Source organism: Gasterosteus aculeatus, chromosome 4 (genome assembly GCF_964276395.1).
Source record: "Gasterosteus aculeatus chromosome 4, fGasAcu3.hap1.1, whole genome shotgun sequence".
NCBI lineage: Eukaryota > Metazoa > Chordata > Actinopteri > Perciformes > Gasterosteidae > Gasterosteus > Gasterosteus aculeatus.
In genome coordinates, this window is record NC_135691.1 from 28,533,283 (window position 1) to 28,555,783 (window position 22,501).

A 22,501-nucleotide genomic window follows, 5' to 3' on the forward strand; every position below is an offset into this window, starting at 1 on the left:
GCTCCTGGCCACCTTTTGTGCATTGTGTTGCGCGTGCAGCGCGGCCGGCTTTTACTTTGACTCTTATTGTCGTTGCAGGAAACAAATTGAAGGTGCGATGGAGAAAAAACCCCAAACAAATGTTGCCAATTACTTTGCATTACCTGCAGGCGATGTATCTTTGCATCTGGGTGTCTTTGTGCGTTAGTGCTTTTATGTTTTGTTTTTTTACATGTAGGATTCACTGCAGGCGTGTCATCTTTGGATCTGTTTATCTGCTTGCTTCTGCCACTCCCCCCCCCCCTTTACCCTCTTTCCTCTTTCTATACCGTCTGTCGCTGTGACAGTCAACATCCCTCACCATGATGATTGGCTTTTGTCTCCGTCTTCTCTCGCTTCTTCCCGCTGCTGTTTACTCCACCAGACGCAGGCCGGCCTCACCTGATTTTCTGTCTTCTTGCTCTGGCCGCCTCGTATCCAACCCCCCCCCCCCCTCCCTTCCCCCTCCTGAACTCCACTGAGCCAACAGTCGTGTCAAATCAAAATAAAATTCAGTCAACATCACCCGTTACAAACGGCGAGGGCCTCCTCGTTGCCTATTCATGTATTCAGGTGTACATCGTATCGTGGCGGAGACGACGCTCCATCGAAATGTGATGCATTCACACACACGGTCTCTCTGGTAAACTCTGTTTGTTTGCAGATAACTGGGATGTTTACCGGACAGGCGCATGCAGACCGCTGTCTTATCAGACGAGAGGTGGCCCTGCACCTGGCGGCTGTGTAACCCCCCCCCCCCCCCCTCGGGCCTCACCCCCCCCCTCCAGCGGAGACCACAAGCCTGTGGAACATGTCGAGGTTGCCCTGTTTTCCATCTTTCTCGCCGCCCCTCTCTGTTTCTGTCATTACCGATGCATCCTTGTGTTTTTTGTTTGCGGTGCCGCTACATACATGCCTGAGAATTCTCCTCTTCCTTCCTCCTTCGCCCCCCCCCGACACTCCCCCATATCGCTTCCTCTTTCTTCTCTCGGCTCTCGCAGTGTTTACATCCTTGTTTAGTGTCACAGGTCAGACCGCTGTAGCCCCAGGCCGGCTCCCAGGCTTGTGTATCATTGTGTTTGCTGATCACTTTCACTGTCCATCACGCCATCGCACTTTTCCTGCCCTTGTATGTATAGATTTGTATTCGGAATGCGAAAATTATGCACGTCGTATATCTTGATCCGGAGCGTTCGTTCTAGAGCAGCCTTCGTCCTCTCTGCATCCTCTCTTTGCCTCCTCTCCTTCCTCTGCAGCCTCTAACCCCCCCCCCGCCTTTCCCGCCCGAATCTCTCCCCACTTTCTCAAACTTCACTGTTCTTTGGAACCGTCCCAAAATCTCATCGTGTCAAAATGCATTATGAACATCAAAACATCTCTGTTTACAGCATCACAGTCGTGTCAATTAAATCTGATAAATTATTCAAACATTTAACTTCCCCCCTCCATCCCCCCCCTGCACCTCTCCATGCCTGGGGGATTTTTAATCAAGCTTCATATTTGATTTAAATTAGCACTGTCAAGTGTGCATTTGTGTAAAATCCCTGGTATCATTAAAGATTTATCAATTGGAAATCTGTTTTTGGTTGATTCGACTGTTAATTGGCTAGGAGGCGGAGTTTGGCTTTACACTCATCAACAAGTGCCTCCGAGTTGGATTAGAGCCGCGGACGACAGATATCACATAAGCTGTGAATGGGAAACTGTCATTCCAGCTGCACAGTCTATGGATAAGATTACATTTACTCTCTTTTTTTATCTGATATGAACCCTTTCACAAAAACCCACTGTAAAGTATTTTCATATTTTTATAATGTGTGTGCATAAATCGTGTAGAGGAACAGATGTGTCCAAGGCTACTAACATTTCTGCTGTATTGTGAGAGTGACCGGAAACCTCTACTTGGTGAAAGTCTGCTTAGAGTTTGCAAAAAAACACCTTGAGGACTCTCAGACTCATCAGATGAACAGTCTCTGAACATATAATGTGTCATTTTAAATGTGGTTATCCATTAGAAGACAATCTGACGCTCTATCTTGTCAGTATTATTTGGAAACGAAAATTAAGTAAAAATCTAGCTTCAAACTAAAGTTAAACTTCAATAATTGATATAAGATGTATATCAGATCATATAGAGAATGGAAAAAGAATCTTTCAGGCTTTAAGAATGAATCCAGCTTGTGCATAAAACAAAACTCAAGTTAAATTGGCCGCAGCAGCATGATCTAAGTACCATTTTAGAACAAATCAGCTGGTATAATAGCAGGATAGACGAGGCCAGATGGCAACCACATGTTTGTCTAAAGTCTCTTGGTGAGGCCAAAGAGCAGCTCTATGATCCTCACGCAACCCCCCCCCCCTCTCTCTCTCCCTCCCTCTACCGCTGAATTTCTTTCAGTCCAGTTTTTACTTTCATTTATGTCATTTGCGCACTTTCCCTACTTTTCCCATTTTTTTTATGTTAGTCAAATATCCCCCAGCAACAGATAAGAGGAAATGGTTGCGCGGCAAGTATTTAACATTCTATTGTCCTCTTTACGTTTCAGTTTCAGTGCAGTTTTGCACTATTTTCGGGGGCATTTTTGGAGCTGTATCAGAGACGACATGTTTTGTGCATATTTTCAAATAGCTTCCTTTTGTAATGCAAATGTCTGTGGCTGTGTCAATAAGGAGAACGCCAGGCACATGCAGAACGTATAGCCTGAAACTTTGGTGGTGCAGAGTTTTGACTGCTGTGAAGGATTGTAATGGTAACCGCTTGTGATGGGGGGGTTGTTTTAGGGCTTCACTGACTCCACTCAAGCACACTCGCACATAATTTACAAATAGCCGCACACACACACACACACACACACACACACACACACGGACCAAGTACACAGGGAACACACACATGCAAGTAGGCGTGCACACACACACACACACACACACACACACACACACACACACACACACATACACACACACATGTATTGTGGGTTCTCACATTTGTGCTCCAGTGCCCTCCATTGGAACTCAACCCCCAACACACACACACACACACACACACACACACACACACACCGTGCTTGCAGGCCTCCCCACCGTCCAAAGAACCTGCAGCACATCTGTCTGCACTGCCTCTCTTCCTCCTCCTCCTCCTCCTCCTCCTCTGCTCCTCTAACCGACGCCAGGTGTTTGCCCACAGCCACACAGCTCTTCATCTCCAGGCCGCCGGACCGACGCTGATGTAATTGCTCTCTTCGCTGATCCATGAAAACAGAGAGAAAGGCGAGGGAGAAAAAGAGGAGGAAAGCAGCGAAAGACAGAGACGGTGTCGTAATGTCGAGCTGTGGTTCGGTTCGGTCTTCCTTCTGGCGAGGAAGAATAAGTGCGTGTGTCACTGTTTTATAGAGGGTGGAGTGCGAGACTCTCTGCGTGCGTGTTCTTTTTTTTTTTTTATGAGAAGGTCAGGGACAAGTTGGTGGAAATGTGTGTAGAAGTTGTCAACAAACAGCAGTGTGCGTGCATGCCTCCAGGTGTGTGTGGAGCCATCTGCACGCGTGACCTCCCCCAAGAGAGACGAAGCAGCTCCATAGAGGGACTGTCGCGTGCTTTTAGCTGTTGTGTTGTGAGGACAATCCCAATTAATGTATTCATGATATTTATATATTTAAATATATTTATAAGGGGTTAAACCCACATGGGGGAGGTGGCGTTCTGTTTTTCCTAATGACATGCAAATAGGGTGTAATGTTTTGTTCTGTCTCAAGCCCATTCTAGAGAGTTCTGCGGTGTTGAGGGAATAATAACACAATCTGTATGTGGGACCTGAAGAATGGCCGACATGGATCGCCGGCTGCGAGGAATGGAGATACGTTTTAGTCTTTGGCCATTTGAACATTGAAATGTTTACGTTTTATCGGGCGCACTCATCAAGTCACATTTAAAATGCATGAACCGAGAGCTTTGAATACCTGCATTACGTGCAGTCAGCAATCAATAATTACAACGGTGTCCCGGCCACAGGCCTGACAAATTATTAATGTGTCCTTTGAAATGGTCCTTTATTACAAAAAAGCTTGAAGGCTCAGCGTGATTCACGTCATCTAATTGATACAAATACTAACATTAAGTGATGCATTCAAATTCCAGTCTGTTAGCAATCCAATATTGCTCACTTGTGTGGTTACTAATGCTACAACCACTGCAGTGCATCATTTAAATTGTCCAATTGTCTGCTCTGCAATACAACTGATTCACTGGCATATCTTATTTGTTCTGTCATGAAACAAACAACAACACTAATTTAATAGTCTGCGATCGCAACACCCTGGAGTTTTGAATGAAGTGTTAGATTAGATTAATGTTTCCTCCCTATGTGGCTAACCTGCGGCGCGGCGATGAGACAATACTCTATCAAATTAGAGAATCAGAGGAGAGCTTCCTGCTGTTAAAGATCTAATTACCACAAACACAATAAGCAGCTTGATTGTTTTTAATGTTTGCCACCCTTTCCCCAACACAACCCTGGTGCTTTAGTCTGCACGATTTCAATGCACACAATAGGCTGCTATTTGATTTAGCTAAATAAGAAGTTTTCTTGTTTGTTCTTTGTTTATGTATGTTTTTATGATTCAGAAACCTTGTTCTTAACGTACTGTATACGCCACCTACTAGTTGATCAGACTGAATATCATTCATTCTTAGACGCAAACTTACCCTTTCAGCATTGCTTAACAAAGCTGATTTGTATGAAATTGGAAAAAATGGGAAATATTTCCATAATGTACTATTAATGTAGATAACTATTGTAGAATATATTGGTAAATTTGGGTAAATAAAACCCCCAGAAAAGTGTAGACTTTGAAGTTTGTGAATCTGCCAAAGCCTGGAAACTTAAATTGCCCAATTTGTTCCATAAAGTTGTAAAACAGACAAATTCAGAGTAATTTTCCCGCACATGACAGACGCTGTTCGTGTGAGCGAGCCGAGGCCGAGCAGTTGGGAAACGGGGGTCAAAGGAAACAAGGAGTGCGCTAGATGGAAGCCAGGCTAGAGATTCCATGGTGCCAGAACATTGGTCCCCGAGCGGTGTGAAGGACGGCGCCCGGTAATCTTACTGGAAAGTTCCTGCATAGTCACCGCACGGAGTTATTCAAATGTTCCGATGTGACCTCAAAGTAACCAAAATGAAACGTGCCCTCGAGGAGCTTTAAACCGCAGCATTGTCATGACAAAAAGAGGACGTTTTAGTGGGATAACTGAATTTCCCAAAAATAACATGACTGGATTAAAGCTACACTTGAGGTCAGCTTTTTCTCAAACTTACATGTGTCTTGCAGAAGGATCTTATCTGGCAGATTCCATCTGTTTAATTAATGCTCAGATATAAAAAAAAAAATTCTCAATTTTTCTTTTTTTATTGAGGAAAAAAAACATTCACCCATGCTTTTATTCTTTTGACAAATGTCACACTGCAGATGTCAGATTTCTCATTCCGGAAAAAAAAAACCTCTTCATTTCCATCACCGCCGGGCAAAATCTATGCTGATTCAGCGTGAGAAAACATTCTTCTTGCAACAAATTGACTCTTGATATTAATTCATGTGTTCACTCTTGAAGTGTGATTTAAGCCTGCCTCTTTTGTATGTCCAGCTTTAATTAATTAATGCCATTACAATCACCGCAGTCCAACCGATTTGGTTAGTTCATCGTTTACAGAACCCTCTCTCCAAATCTCATCCTCTCCAGCAATGCTGACATTTGGAGAATTCTTGATTAACATAATTAGACAACTTTGACAGGAGATTTACAAAATCCCCCTTTTCTCCAGTCCTGACTTGTTTCCATGCACGTTTCGTTAATGCTGGGAGTCCGTGGATTAGATGTGACATTTATCAGGGAATATAGAACCAAAAGATGTATAGAAAATATCTGCGACGAGTTAGTGTTTACTTCATGCTTTTTTGACCTTTCGCGACCTTACGTCTTATTGTCTGTTTGAGCGTCTTTCCAAAAAATAAAACAACAGCTGAGAGAGAAAAAAAAGGAGACGCAGACAGACTCCGGCCTGCTGCTATTCCTTCATGAAGACGACCAAGCAGAGCTCCAGCCGGTTATTGATTTTCGGAACTGCTCGGCTCGCGTTGTCTCATTGGACACACGCAGCACCACAGGCTGCGATTCCACCGCCTGAGAAGCACCGGCTCCCCCAACAGGCCCCGTCCCACGGCACGCGGCCCGGCGCCCCGTTCGTACCCAGTCGTGCCCACATCTCAGCAGCTTCCGCTGGCGAGGTAGCAGGCAACCAATCGGGGAATCGGGGGCATCGCGCCTCATTCTCACCTCTTCGAAGTTTATTCTGCGTGCAGATGGAAGGATGAGGAATGTAGCCTGTTTTCCTCCAGACCAGAGGACGAGACCGGTATTCCACTGCGTACCGTCTGGCAGGAAGGGGGGTGTTGGGTTTCGGTGGAGTTGATCAACAAGGAAAGCTCATTTGTTTCCAGACTTCTTCTCGCAGCAGCTGTTGAGAAGGTTAAATGAGTTTGGATAAGCATCCGCGCTGACATTTAGGATGTTTACCCAGCGTTTACAAACTCAGGCTAACAGAAAGAAAAGAAAATTACCAAAAGCTGCGTCACGCGTCCTGCCCCCCCCCTCCCCCTTTCCACTGGGGAAAGATGTTCAAATCACAGCTCTTTTCGAAGCAGGCAATCTGGTGATGTCACGGCTGCCGCTCACCTTTAGCCTGGGTTTGTCTTTAATTATTGTCAGGGAGGAACACATAGCCCAGCTCATCAACTGGATAAATATTTGACCGCTGTTCCATAAATTGGCATGGGGGGGGGGGTTATTTTAACGACGCATTCTCTCCCAGCCAGCCGCCATGCGCCGAGCGATGCACTGTGAATTGGCTCTCTGCAGGTGACCACAGCTCATCTCGGCATGTGGTAAATTAAAACTCACATTTCGGTTCAGGAAACGAGAGATTTCATACACTGAATACCCTGAATTTTGTCTTATTTAATTATAACCTATGTCAAAGCCTAATCTAGGAAGCTTAGGCGGGGCATCCGATTAATCAAGGAATAGGTGTGTTTGTGGAGTGTGGGGGAGCATGCAGGGAACTGTGTGTGTGCATATATAGATATTTATATTTTTGTTCTGTGCGTGCGCGACAGAAGTAATTATTATATGAATATGGGAGCATATTTTGACTTTGTTGGTGCATCATCATGCGGCTGCGAGAAAAAAAAAGTGATCTCCCTCAATCCACGTGGTTTCACTAACAGGCCTCAGGGGTCCGCGCTGCTCACCATGTGAGCGGGCTCAAAGCAGGACATAACAGTTAACAACTACGGATCCCGCTGCGATTTTAGCCAGCATCGCTTTCGCTTGGCTTATGGTTTTATGCTAATCGCAAATCTGCGAAGGATCATAGAAATCCAAACAGTCTCTGATTATCATTCCACGTTGGACGACGAGGGCAGCAGAGGACGAAGGAGACGCAAAACTTTCAGGGGTGGAAATGCAACATTATTTGGGTATTTTGGGTTCGTATGAAAAAGCAGACCGTTTGTTTGAGGCGTTAAAGCCGCTACTCCTGATTCACAGTTGCAGCGGCGGTGTGGGTGTTTTTCTCACACTGAAGGTTCCAGATGGCATACGCAGCTGCAAGTCCTCTCTGTCACGAACTTGTAGCATTGCGTAAATTTTCACAATATAAGACAACTCCTCTAAGTCTGAGTGGCACGTAAATGTAAATTAGCGCGTCGTCACTCACTCCCGCGGTGTAAAATGTCATATTGAGGGATGTGTTTGTTCCGTGTGTTGTGATGCCGCAGAGATTAAGAGGGGGCTAATAAGAGGAGGGCATGGTTGCGGCGTGCAGCGTATCGACGTGGGAGTATTCCGCGTACAGCGCGTTCCTCACATCAAGTGGTCTCTGCGTTTAGACCGACGTTCTAAACCACATCAAAATCTGTTATATCAAGACATCAACACATGGCACATGAGTAATGAGCCTAACTGATGGGTCCAACACAGCTTCTGTCTCGGCGACTTCCGCTGATCCTCAATAAAGTTAAATGAATCGCAGATGACTTCAGACTTCAACTTTGATCTAATATTCCTCCAGGAACCTGGCGGAAGCCATCTCACATCCTCTCTGGAGCTGTGGCGTAGGCGTCTTCTGGCTGTTTTTCGACGCCAGCAGTAATCGTCAATCACCTGCTATCCTCTTTCCGTATGGAGGGATACATATTTATGAAGTCCGGGGCGTTCGTGTGAACATTCACGACTGATTATGCGTGCCTTTCTCGCTCCAAACTTGGAGTCCAGATGTGCCGTTATACGAGCGGAAAGCCGGTCGTTATTCAACCAGCAGAGCGCTCGCTCCTTGAGGAACGGCTTGTTTGTTTGCGTTGAAACAGTAATCCACTGCAGTAACAGGCTTCACCATGATCATAGAGAGATTTTTCTTTAATGAATCCATCAATTCATGGCCTATTCATGTCTATCCCCCCCGTCCAGATGGAGCGCTTCAAACCGCCGGACACAAAAGTCTGCTTCCTTTGACAGCTGGACCAATAAAAGGTTGAGTGTTTTGATCAGACGGCCTCAAACAATCCTTTACTTGGAGAGAAGAAGAAAAAAAAAGGACTTACCATAATGCTATTAATCATGTGAGGGCGTTATGGTTCAGCCAACGTCACGGTCGGCTTCAAAAAGCCTCACTTATTAAGTTCTACTCATTCTGCACGGACTTGCGTGTAAAACCTGTGAAGGCTTGATCTGGCACAGGTGCTGGTTGTTGCAGGTCAAAGCGACACCTCGACTCTTTTGCTCGGCCATTAAAGTGGACGCAGAGGCCAACGCGGGCCAAGTTTTTGCATCTCTAGTAGAGTCGCAGCCCCGCTAAGGAATAAGCTTGTTAGTTAATAATTAGAGGTGTTATTATACTACGGATATTTCTCTTTTTCCACTTAAGTTTTTGCAACTTTTACTTTGTTACAAAAAAAAAATCTAATGTGGTTGGCATGATGATAGGGGAGCTCACTGGTAATGATAAAGGTGTACAAGGAAAACTAAATCCGGACTGTCGTGTGTATGCGTGTGTGCAATGCAAAGCCACAAACGGAAATGCGCGTTGGTCCGGGGGCCCGTTTCCGTCCTCTCTCCTGGTAAAAAAGGCTCGTTTTGCGGCGAGCGCACCAACCGAGCCGGCGCTTCCCTCCAACCGCGACAACGCTGCAGCAATCAGGCCGGCTGCCAGCCAGACGAACGGATGAAGTCAACAGAGAGACGTTTCCTTCTGTCTTCTGAGACGTGACTGCAACAGATGCACGGCGCTTGACACCGACGCTCGACACAGTGTGACAGCCTACTGTGTCTACGCAGCCGGCTCCTCTCTGGCTTATTTTGAAGTGGGGCGTGGGGGGGGGGTTGACACTATGCACATGATCACGCACAAGATAATGTTTGTCAGCAGCGACAGCGATGTCACCGTGTAAGAGAGACAAAGACAGACGGCAGGGGTTGATTTCACGGTGCAGTCACGCTGCGTGTACAGTCCCTCAAAGAGACTCCCACATGGAAGTCTCTTTGAGGGGCGACGGGGGGGGGGGGCTTTGATTTGCTCAGTACATGATTCAACATCCGGGGGGCGGGGGAGTGAACTATGGCCAATACACATTGCAAGGTCAAAATCCTATTACTTAAATGCGATTGTATCCCTGATTTTCTTCTCGCAGGCCCCCTCTCTCAAATATAGCTCCACATCGGCACCCGGATAAGCTCGCTGAGAGCGCTGCATGCTGGTTAACAGAGTTCTTGGCTCGGAGCAGCTCCAGGGGATGGAGTGAGGGAGTATCTGGATCCAGGTAATTACAGTCGGAGGGGGCACAGAGGTCCTTTGTGATTACACATCAGCCCCGTAATGGATTCAACACTTATAGACAGAGAGTGAGGGAGCGAGAGTGAGAAAGACGCGTTCCTTACCTTCCCATCGTGAAGGCAGGGGACGGGCAGCTGGGAGCAGGCAGGGTGGGGCGGTGTAGGTAGGTATATCTGCAAGATGGATTACGTGGGGTTTGCAGAGTTCAACATTGACACAGATTCATCGTAAATCATTATGCCGGGGACCCGGAGTGATTTCTGCATTAGGAGCAGAAAATGGAGTTCAGCCAGTCAATGAGGGAGGGCATATTTCACATCAATCACCTCCACGCTCTCATGTTTCCAAGGCTTAAATCTCACTTATAGTGTTACCAATAGGGTTCAATGGCTATGATGGCAATCAGCTAGACACCGCACTAACAATACCCTACTGACTATACAGAGGACACAGCATGATCAGCTCTGCCGCCATTTATCCAAAGGGAATTAGATGAATTGAAAGTGAGAAAAAGTGAAAGATGATGTTGGTGCAAAAGAGGTTGTTTGTATTATAATTCCGGCCTGGCCTATATTTATAGTTATTTGCGAACTTTCCAGCTGACTTCCAGGTTTGCTCTTATTCTTCATCGAAAGAGTTTCGGCCAGGGGACCAGGATCCAACCAGCGGGACTTCAGATACTGGAGGTTTCAATGAAGCACAAGTTGCAGACAAAGGAATTGTACAGTATGTTACAGAGAAGACTATTGGGAGTTCTGTCTACAAAACCACAGACAGTGTGCATGATTATTTAAATCTGATTTGCAGCTGAAGCGTCTGAGACCCTACACAACACTTTCGTGGCATGTTGAGATTGTAGAACAACTTGTTGTTTATTCAAGGAAAACTTGTTTTCCACAGGAGAGACATCTGTGGCCAAACCGTTGTAGATCGCACCCACAATCCTACGATCAGGAGTCTCACGCTGCAACGACTGAGCTCGCTGACACAACAAAACAAGGTCATGAGTTTCAACAGCCCCCTCGGTGACAGTCTTGTGTACACAAGACTACTGTTCTAGACACTTAAGTACTGATATCAGTGGTGTGTCAGGATGGCTGAGTGGTCCAAGGCACCAGACTTGAGGGTAGACTCCTTTCTCAAAAAAGAGACTTCCATCCTCCATGTGAAGGTGTGGGTTCAAATCCCACTTCATGTTCTACCTGCAGGTTTCATCGTTGGAGTTTGCCGTTACCATGTTGTACCATAAGTCAGAAAACAAAATTGCTCTATGGTGGCTGTAGTTGGTGTTAGAATCAAGCCGTCCCTCAGCATCATCACAGGAAATTTCATTTCATTAGGTGTAAAGGTGATTAAACAATTTATGTTTATTGGTTTTTAATGTCATTGACTTGCTTTATATAGCATATTGCTGCCACTTAAATTATATTTTTTGTTGTTTTGTGATTTATTGTTTCATTTCTGTTTGGACTTCTTATTTGTTCTTCCTTTAACTCCTGTTAACAATTAACAATGTCATTGTGCTGCCACAACAACCAGTTTACGTTAGTTTATGTCAGAAGTGTTTAAACTATTTCACACAAAAGAATCCAGTATTTTTTTTCCAAACTTGAAGCTGAAGAGGTATTTTTCTAACTTTGGAAATCTTATTTATTAGGAAAAATAAAGAAAGCATATATCAAACACAGGTCCTTCATTCGCGGAAATCACATGACAAGCCCTCGTGATAACAAGACCACGTGGGAACCATTTCAATGCAAATGACAAGTGAGCAAAACTGTGATTTATTTTCTACACGTCACATCTGTATTTATTGTTTAACAACAAAGAAGAAGCCACTAATATGATTCTACGACACCAGAAGCTTATGACATCATATTATGTAACACACCTTTTAGAGAACAGCCGTGTACATCGAAAACAGTTTTTTCCTTTTTCACTTCTGCCCAACTTTATTCCTCGGCACACATGTTCAGGGAGGGCTTTGTCCACTTCCCTGCGCCGAGGGGAAGTGAAAGGAGAGAAGAGCGGCTCCACAGCAGGAATCCGGATATGATGAAAATGTTTGAGGCGCAACTATCCTCAGCAAACTGACTTACCGCCACGGAACGTCGACCGCGTCGACAGGACTATTATTGCTATTTTGTCAACAACATCTGGACGAAGTTGGAAGTCGGAGTTGCTAAAGTTTCCCGGAGGAGAAGAAGGAAAGTTTCTATCTAACCCAGTTTCGTCTGGCTTCCTTATCCCTTCAAAGTTTTCGAGAAAGGAGTCGGAGGAAGGAAGCAAGCAAGAAAGGAAGGAAGGAAGGAAGGATGGGAATACGTCCAGCGTAAAGCGTTGCCATGTTTGAAAGGTAAGTTATGCGTATAGACAATACAGCCGCTTTGGATATAAACAGCACGTTACTTCGTTTTTTGATAAAAAAAAAGAAGAGAGTGTGTGTGTGTGTGTGTGTGTGTGTGTGTGCGCGAGAACAAGCGGAGTCTTTCAGCGAGTTTGTGTGAAATGCGCGTGCTGGGGGAAATTTCCACTAAGTTTTACTGCGGCTCGACGTCACCTTTTGTCGGCGCGTGAACGAGCAGACGACAGTCTCCGTTTGAGGAATGACACCTTGTTGCTTTGTGTCTCCAAGCCGGAGCTGATGATGAGACATTGGCTTTCACCGCGCTGAAGGAAAGGGAGGTTCCTGTCTGTGTCCCAAAAAGACGAGTGTCTCATGTCCAACGACACCGTCCCTCCTCCGGATGGACCGGCAGGGCCAGGGAGGGGCCCTCAGCAAGAGACAAGTCCCCTACTGTCAGCCTCTCAAGGTAAGGCCACATGGCAAAGGCCACCGAGTCACCGAGTATGGGGAATAATATCCAAATGAAGGGGGCCTTGGGAGGTTCCCAGAGGTCCTTTTTTTTAGTGAAATGTAATACAACGGATATTTGGTGGAAGGAGAGTTGAGGAAAAACCTCCCAATGGTGCAAATGTGTCTTTGCACACATGACAACACGGTTCCTGCTGTCCTATGCTTGGCGCCGTCGCATGCATCTAACTTATTGACCTCTCTCTCTTCTTATCACCACGCAGCCAGTGCAGTGGCAGTGAAGCGTCGCTATAAATAACGGAGACATATTCCATCAACAACTTGTGTTGTTTATAGAGTCAAACGGGGTAGAAGGTGAGAGAAGCAACGCATGGAGAAAATTAGTCATCAACCGCGTTAACAGACTACTGGTGCATATCGGCAAAATCAGCCTTGTCTTTGTAAGTACACATCAGGATGTGAGCTTGGTGTTAAGCCTTGATAATTCTTTTGCTTTTTTCCCCCCTCAATAAAGTCTAAAGAATAGCCCTGCTGACTATTAACAGCAACCACAGCCAATTATAGTTTTTAATTAACTTTCTAGTTGCCCCTAAGATTATCACATGTAAAATAAGCTTACCCCCACACCCCCTTTTCATTTTTCTTCAAACAAGCAATGAACCGTTAACCATCCTATTTATACCAAGCATCATTATGGCACTGTCAAAAAATAGCAAAGTAGGACAAAGTAAGCAATCACTGGGGCTGCTGGATTGCGAATGGATTTTCGCTGGACCTTCAAAGGCGCTCGCAGTTAAGACTGGATTTCCCCTCTCAGGGGACTGTGGATGTACTGAGAATAGACCAATTTATTTCTAACTGTGATCACTAAATACCGCGATGCATCACGCGGCGCTGCTAACGCAACCGCCGCTACCATACATCAGCGGCAAGCTGAAATATGTGCCGCACCTACCCGGGTGTGCTGTTCTGAGCCCATCTGTTCCACCCACCCCCCCGCCAACCCCCGTCACTGCTTACAAACAGAGATTGTTGCAGCATCGCAAACAAGCGCGCCCAGGGTCGCTATACGAGGCCGCTAGCTCTCGTCGAAGCCTTCCTCACCGTTTTTTTTTCCGCCTTTCTTTTTCTTTTGAATCACAGCGCAACTGGCTGTGTGACGTAACTTGAAAGCTATGTGAAAAATAAAAAGAATCCAAATAAGCTATGAGCAGGCATCTGGCACCAAACCAGCAAATAAAGCCACTGCGCAGGGTTCTTTTACCGGACAAAGCGGCAGTGTGCCATGACCAAAGCGTCTGCCAGCCTTGAAGCCCAAAAGGAGCCGGCTCAGAGAGACGAGCGAAGAAAAACCCGTCTCTCGTGTTTGTTTTATTTTTCGCTCAGCTATCTGGCCGCGAGTCTTTAGGCCGCATACTCGTTCCGATTTTAGATGAATGCAGCCTTTATGGCAGCAAGGGGAAGCTTGGCAGGTAGCGCGGCACCCAGGAGCCGAAGGAGAGAAAATGAGATCCAGAGGTCTGGCAGGGCCTTTACCTGAACCGCCCCGCCATCTTGTGCAAGCGTTTGCCGGCGGCCTGTGTTTTTTTTTCTCTGGCCAAGCCCTCTGCACCTCTGGCTCTTCTTTACTTTGTCCACTGCGGCTGCCCTCGCAGTAACAGTTGACTCAGTTCGGAGGCGTGGCTTTAATGCAAGCTCATTTGGTACATTTGATTCTATAGTTCTGCAGGACAGCAACCGGTGCGCCTTCTTTGGCTCACTGCACAGCACCCTGGTAATTCATAATAATGATTATTATTGTGATGCAACAAGTCTCAAGCCCTTGACATGCGATGCTTGTGACCCCCAGATGCCTGCGACAGTGAACCGTCGGGAAGAACGCCGTCTCCAAGGAAACCGGCCGCCGAAAGGCCGAGGCTCGCGACAGAGGGGACGGCAGATGAGCCCGTAAGAAGTAAGTTTTCCCAGCGTGGCGAACAGAAGTGACGTCTTAGAGCACGTGTGTCAAACCCGCGGGCCGCGGGGCCGAATCCGGATGACTTTACAGAACGCTTCTGACAAACGAGCCACCTCGTCGGCCGCCGTATCGCTTCTCTTTGTTTTTCTGCATTTCATAATCTGATTTTATTTAACTTGGAAGCCTGTGTTGAAACTCTGAAATAATCAAGATTCAACAAAACAATTATTTGGCCTTGAACCGCTCGAGTTCCGAGCAGCTCTAATTAAGTCCCCCGTGCACTCTTGCTCGGTGCAATGATTTCATATGGATTGCAGGTCACAAAAACAAAACCGACTAAAACCTTTGCATCTGTGTATGTGCGTGTTTTATTGTTCTTAAGGAGAGTGAGATGTGTCAGCAAAGGCTAATAGCAGCTGATTGCTTCCATCCCTGTAAGTGCCAGGCTATAATAAGGATTGTGTTTGCTTCTGCCACAACAGTTCTTTTGTTTCTAGGTTGTTAACTTTTCCAGGGCGCCTTTTTACTGCCTGTTTTTTTTTTTTTTGGGGGGGGGATCAAGCTTAATGACTTGCCCGTGGCTTGTTTACCGAATCAGTGAGGAAAAGAGATTACTAAAAACAGCACGCTTGTGTCAAGAGGTCTTTCCATCTTGGCAGATGTGTGCGGAGCATTGCACTTCTTCTTCAGGGAGGCATGCGTTTCTTTCATCTCCGCAGATAAGCCCCTGTGACAACAGTTTTGCGTCGTAATTGATGTCGACCCCCCCCCCCCCGCACCTCCTCTCTCTCTTCTCTGTCTGTGGCTAAATCAAAGCTTTTTTATTTTTTTAGTTGGAAGGGGGTGGAAGCTCAAGTTAACCTGATAGTGTCACAGCATTACTGTTGCTGTGTTTGTTGAGGTGACCAATCGGATTGCTTGCTTGCTGGCGGGGTAATTGAGAGCCCTCTTCTCCACAGAAACAGGAAATCAATACCAAATCATCTGCCTGCCTACATCCTGCCCCCCCCCACCGGCTGTCCAATTGAAAGCTTGTGTACAGTATGTGGACGCCGACTTTTCACAACAAGAGGAAGCCTGTCGTAATCCTGTAACAACAACAGCACCATCTCCCATTACTGGCAGGGTGACATTATTTTGACAAGTTTGTCTTTTCCAACCAAAGGGTCCACTCAAAGCGGGAACGTGCACATGGCTGCGGGTGCGTAGCTTTAAAAGTTTCTTTTTTCATTTTCAACGGCTCACAGCATGCATCTCTTTTCTCAACGCGAGAGTATTTAACGGGGAGTAACCGAACCAGGCCAAACAATTAATCATCAGGTGTGACCTAAAAAGCTGAGTTCACGGGGGGAAACAGACGCCTAGTGGCTGCCTGGGTAGCCGTCCAACCACTGCCGAGAAAAGTTTTGCCCTTTCTGGGCCGTTGTTTAGTGAGTTAGTTCCTCTGTGGGTCCTCCATCCTGGGGGAGGAGAGGGGTCCTTGTGGGGGAGACGGTTGTTCCTCAAGAGGCCGTTCCGGGTCTTCAAGCCGCTGATATCTCTTGCAAACAGGACCTCGGCACTTCCGAATAAATTCCTCTCAATCCGGCACCAGTTTTACGTTTAATCGTCGCATTTTTTTATGCTTCTGTGTTTGATACAAGATGACCTCAATAGCTTTTTTTTAATCTCAGGATAATTCTGTATTGAGAAAGGAAGGTCAAATGACATGACTGTTTTTTTTTTTTCTTAAAGGAAGACATTAGTCTGGCCTTTGTGTGACTGCCTGATTGGACTCTTTAGCGGCACACCTTCAAGGTTATTCCCCGTGTGCAGAATTGACCTTTTTGGAAGGGAATTTGTGACCCCTGATAAATGCAGTAAAAAGGATTGTTTAACGGGGCAGAGTTTTGCACTTGGGCCGTTTTTCTTGCAAGAAAAGATTCCTTGACAGTGCTACAATTTCAGATTTCTATGCAACCCTGTAAAGTCTTCTGATACCTGACAGTTGGCAGAGTTGGACGCAGATAAAATAAAGGGCAAGCCCCTCTTCATCATTAAAATCATGAGTGTTGAATCAACATTCTCAGGCTGTCACGCTTTGCCTCATGTATATTCCAAAGTTGCTTAAGTGCTTAAAGACTTTTTAACCTCCTGCCAGTTTTGGCAGTTTGTTTTTTTTGAAGCCATAGGAAGCGCACAGTGATTGTTGTTATGCAAGGTTCATATCTCTATTGTAATCCGCAGAGCCCTGTCTCTGCAGAAATAATTTGTCTAAAGCACAGAACTATTATAACGGAACTGTAATTTTCAAGTGATTACTTACCAGTGGGTCATGGAATCAAAATCTGTATAAATAGGGTGAAACGCTAGGGTAGGGGTTGATTAAAATGGCCATTGTAATTCTACCTCTGTTGTAATTATTTTGTCATTGTCTTGGTGCAGATAAATTTCATATGGGAAATTTCAAGTGTGTTCATTAGCATATTTTATCCAAAGTGCCCAGGCATATTCACTGTTAATTCTTTTTAAAAAAGATATTCAAAACACTTGCGCCGAATGGCGATAGAGATGCTTACCTCAATTCATGGACTGCAGTCTTTTAAGCACTTGTGTAATAAGGCAACATGTATGGAAGGTGTGTATATTTTTCCTATTATATTGCAGATAATATGAATAGTAATCTTTTTTTTAACACAATTGACCTTTGTGTCCAACTAGTTATTTTTCAGCATGCAATCTTCAGATCTTTTACTTGCACGACAGTAGCAAACCAAAGTATATAAATTGTAGATGTATAACTGTGCTTATTGTAGCTATATAATAGTACAGCGGTGTATATTTGCATGGATAGTAAGTGGTAAAATATGTATGTTTTTTGCTCATTTTGTTAAGAACTTTCACTAATACTGCAGTTGTTGGAGTTGATACAACCTTCAGCTACTTTCTCTCCAAATAAATCTGTAATAATGCATTAAATTATACATCGTACACAAATCCCAGATACCAGTCCGACTGCTCTAATGTTTACTAACCGCAGAGCGGGAGAGAGAAAAGGTGGTGCAGGTGGGGGGGAGAGGGGGATTACTTGGCCTCTAACAGGATTTGGGCTCCAACATTAAGGTTAAAACCCTTTTCTATTACTGAGATCTCTGCTGATGTTGCCCCCCCCCTCTTCTTCCCATGCTTCCAGCTCCTTGCCCCCTTCGTGTTTGCAGGTTCAGTGCCCCTCTGCTAGGTCATTCTGTCAAGGCCCTCTGATCAGTGGAGGGTGACCGGGGGACACAGGCCCTGGCTAGTGTGACCCCCCCCTTCCACTCCCGAGCCTCCTCTCTTTCAGGCGAGAGCTAAAATCGATACGGGCGTCTCCGCGTTTAAAAAGCCACTCAAAGGCAGACGAGCACCTCTGTCCCGACGGCTGATCTCTCAGCTTAAGGCCCTTGATTGGCATCCCGAAGACGCGAAGCGCTGACCCACAGCTGTCCCATTAGCAGAGGGTTAATGCTGAGATAGATGCTGAGCAAATAAAGGAACTAGGTGGGGGGGCATTTTGATAGACTGTCTATCCCCTCTCTGACCCGGAGACGGACCTCGGTTGTATTTTGGCTTTTAGGGAGTAGTTGAGCTACTGCCTGATCCCTCGTCTCTGACTGCGGCAGCGGATGCACACAGTGTTTATTGGGTGTGTGTGTGTGTGCGGTTGACTCCATGTCTGCCGCTTTGCATGCGCATGCCTGCTTTGTTTGTGTGTGCGCGCGCGCGAGTACTACACACAAGTGCGCTCGTCTGCGCGCCCGCCGTTGAACTTTCAAACGAGTGAGTTTCCTGTGGAACTTCTACTTCAGCGAGGACAGTTTGAAGCCCGTGGAATATTTGAGTCATCGATGTAACTGAACCTGAAATACCCCCCCATTCGCTCCCGCTCCGTTTTTTCTTTTTTGTTGTTTTTGAGTCGTCAGGAAGGAGAGGGTGGAGCTCGTTTTTATTTCTTTGGGAGCGTGGAGCCTGGCAGCTCCCTCAGGGCCGCTCTGAGTCACGTCATAATTGATCTTTCTAGAAATTCGGGGAGCTGGCCGTGTAAAGCCTAAATCCGTGCAAGATGTGCAGCTTTTTTAAAGACTGACTGCACTCTCTCTCTCTCTCCGCCCTCCTTAGATGGTACGAAACGGATGAGGCAGAATAACAGGCGTTTGACAAAGCTTAATGCAGAAACGGCCTCGTGCTTATTCATCTCGGAGATGAGGGGAGGAAGCGAATAAGGCACCATTAAGGGTCTCGCACAGCAGCAGGTTTCCGAGGCTTTGAACGCTCCTCGATCAGGGGCCACTCCCATGAGCACCACGGCAAATTCCACACGACAGTGGAGAGGACCGAAGGCCTCAGTGGTGTGAGCTCGGAGGGTGTCGGGCTGGGCCGAGGGCGAGTGACTTCACCCCAACGTGATCCCTGTGAGGGGAAAATGGCATCTCGTCGGGACCTCCCAAGGATTTAGATCCCCAGTCAGACTTAATATTGGAAAATGTCCCGTTTTTTTCAAATCAGAGAGTAACTTTTTCTTCACAACTGCCTGCTCCCCTTCACAGCACACACACACACACACACACACACACCTCGGCCGACCTTGTGCCACACGCCGAGAGGTCCGCGTCCTCCAATCAAGCCCTTGTCTTTCAAGTTGCATTTGCCACTTTAAAATGTAATTAAGCAGAACAAGGTCCGAGGGGGTTATTTTTTCCACTCAATCGGCAGCAAAATTCTAAATGAGTAAATCCCCGACGCCCCGGTTCTCTCAGTGTTCGGGTAGAGGCGGCGTTGGCGAGGGAGGGAGGGAGGTGGGTGCGGAAATAATATTAAGCCCTGTCTCCACGTGTCACTTCCCCTTCAGCAGGTTGGAAGAGGCAAATTTGAACGACTGCCACGGAGAATTAAAACCGGGGTGAGAAAGTAAGTGTCACGGCAAAGTAAAAAAAAAAAAAAGGAACAGAGCTGAGCAATATTGACTGATTGCCCCGGATGGGACGGAGAGGCGGACAAAAATGTGATGTTTCCTGCTAAAATGAGATGCTACACAACGTGATCAGCCTTGACAAGTGAAGGCAGCTAATAGAGTTCTGTTGCAGATTGCCATAACATCCCACACACACACACACACACACGGAGAGCTTGTCACTTTTACTGATGAGGATCCAATATCAGAGCAGGTAATTTAGCTATCCTCGGCGGCCATCATCACCCGCGCCGCCGCCATCATCAGCGTTTTATCTTGGATAAATACAAAGTTCCTGCGTGTGCGGGAACTGACAGGACCAGGATTGCCGTGTGACGACCGGTCCCATTTTCTTTCCGTATCTGTTGGAACAAGTGACATTTGTGTTAGCCCGCGTCGGGTCGCCGTCCGCTCTGTGTAAACAGCTCAGGACGAGACGAGCGGAGTTTGAAAAGACACCCACGTCTCGGCGCTACAGGGTTTTAATTTTCTAATGGAATGATAGTTCTTGGTTGCCGGTTGTTCGTCACCAATTTGCTCTCATTTCACACGGCTTATACCTGCATTATGTTGATGCTAATCACACTTAGTGGGTTTTGTTGTACCGGAGACCCTCGGATGACGGGCCCGGAGTTGCTTGTCTGTTCCTTCTCGACAATAAAGAAAGTCCTTGTCCCGGAGTTTAAGGTCAAACGGTAAACGGGGCTTTGATACGCCCTAGGAAAAATTCCAATCAGAGCCCTTTTGTAATAACATTCATTGTACTATTTTCCTCTCTCTGTCCCCTCTCACTCTCTCTACAGTATAATTCCCCTGGTTTTGCGCCTATAAATATGGACAGGGAACATGTATAATTTCTAATGAGAAAATATATCCCTTTGGATTGAAAAGCCGGGTCTGTTCCACGCGCTGCTGTTTGTTAGGAGGAGAGATGATACCTCAGGCTGTTTTTGGCGGCGAGGGGAGGAGGTGCCGGTGCTGGTGGTAAGAAGCGCCTGGCTAGGTCATTGCACATTTAGAAATTAGCATTTCAATCATGCAGGTACACGGCCAGCCGGGCAGAAAATGTACATGTTTTTCTAATACGAGGCAGAAAAAGATAAACAATACACGGGCCCTGTTACTAGAGTTAGTCGTTTCCTAACTGCCGCCGCCTCTTCTGCACGTTGCTGTTTGGGATCCTCGACTAAAAATCAAGGCCCTCCTGCCGCTCTCCTACCCCAGTCCGCGTTAACTCGCCAACTCGTGGCGTCGTGTAATGACGTCCATTAGGAGATGAATACAAGATGTGGATCGCGGTGTTTATTTGGCTGACATGACGTGACATTTGAATAACTGTATGCTCTCGATGATGGGCATTCTAATAAGCCTGGGCAAACACCTTTTGTCTCCCTTCTCCCCCCTTTTTTTTTTTCCCTCCCCGTCTCCGGGGTATTAATATTAAAAAGGACTAAGCTTCAGAAACCCGGAGCTTGCGTGGTCGCTCCATTCCGCTCCCCGCCTCACCTCGGGACTCTCGGCATCGCCGTGTGTAAATTAGAATCTCCAAGCCGCCCTGTTTGACCTCTGCGATATATCTTCATGTTCTTGACTATTTTAGAGTTCTTGTTTGTACAGCGCTGCCTGAGTTGACACATACGCATGCATGCATATTGCATATTGCTTCCTGGTGGGTCTACCTGACCACACGTGTGTGTGTGTGTGTGTGTGTGTGTGTGCTGGGGAAGGGGATCCAGTAGGCTTGTGACATATACATACATAAACATATATACTCCTCTTGTTCTTCCTTCCGTCTTTTGGGTACATTTTCCGGCTGCGTCCTGTAGGACCTATTTTCTGTGACAAAAACGGAGGTGTTTATATACTCCGTTTTACATACAGCGCCGGCGCTCTCCAGGCACTCCGGCGTTCGGTCCCTGTGTGGCGCAGCCACTGAAGACTCTGTGACAAATGGCAATTATATTTGTGTGTTCTTCATGAATCCATCAAACACTGGCCTTTTTAAAAATGCTCCCCAGATATTTGAGGCTGTCAGCGACTAGTAGCTGGGACCAAATTGGGATGCTGCTTAGACAGTCGAGAACCACTCACCCCCTAGTTTCCCCTGTGATGTGTGTGACAGTGTGTGTAGGGGGATACCATGTTTTATTCAACTACAAATGTACACTCTCAACAGTTGTTGATGTGCTAGAAATGGGGCACTTACAAGTCCAATTTGAAGCGTGTGTGTGCGCGCATGTGTGTGTCAACTTCTTCTTCCAAAACATGGTGTTTTAATGCAACCTGTCAGGTTGGGTGCTGTTGGTTATCTCAGGCCACCTAAGCTATCTCTACGAGGCGTATCATTTTATTTTATTTTTTAAAGTAGCTGGGAGTTGTTCATATCCAATTTTGATGCGGTTTGTGTTGCCTGACGTGTTGTGCAGCAGACGATGGAGAGACAGTGTGTGTGTGTGTGTGTGTGTGTGTGTGTGTGTTGCTCCTTGAGTATTTATCTAAAGGCACCTGCTCATAGTTACACTCATCAGTTAAATTGTCGTATTTGTAGTTAAGACAAAAATATAATTCTTGCATTATATTACAGCACTATATCCAATTTTTCCCAACTAATGGTTTTTCCTGTACGTCTGTACTCATGACTTCATTTGTCTGGTGGTGACTGTACACGTCGGTCATTGCCATCTTTGACAGAATCGTCATTATCGTGATCAATGATTATGAATATTACTCCGTTGTGTCCATTCGTCTCTGTCACAGAGGATAAAAATAAAGGCTATCCGGGGACCTGCCACTGAGGGACACGTATCAGCCGACCTGAACCACTTTTCGGAGCCTCGCAGCGTGTCAGTAACCGGAGTCGTTTGT

General features: G+C 46.2%; 1 protein-coding gene across 3 annotated transcripts in view; it reads left to right on the forward strand.

Annotated features, from left to right (window-relative positions):
- Window positions 1–11,639: 11,639 nt before the first annotated feature.
- The window catches only part of mdfic (MyoD family inhibitor domain containing), a 105,844-nt gene continuing 94,982 nt past the window's right edge, over window positions 11,640–22,501 (forward strand). For all 3 annotated transcript variants that reach the window (XM_078101797.1, XM_040174807.2, XM_040174806.2), the window contains exons 1-3: window positions 11,640–12,254; window positions 12,534–12,711; window positions 14,563–14,667. In XM_078101797.1, the coding sequence (XP_077957923.1) occupies window positions 12,618–12,711; window positions 14,563–14,667 (199 nt within the window). In that variant the 5' untranslated portion in view covers window positions 11,640–12,254; window positions 12,534–12,617. The remainder of the gene's footprint in view (window positions 12,255–12,533; window positions 12,712–14,562; window positions 14,668–22,501) is intronic.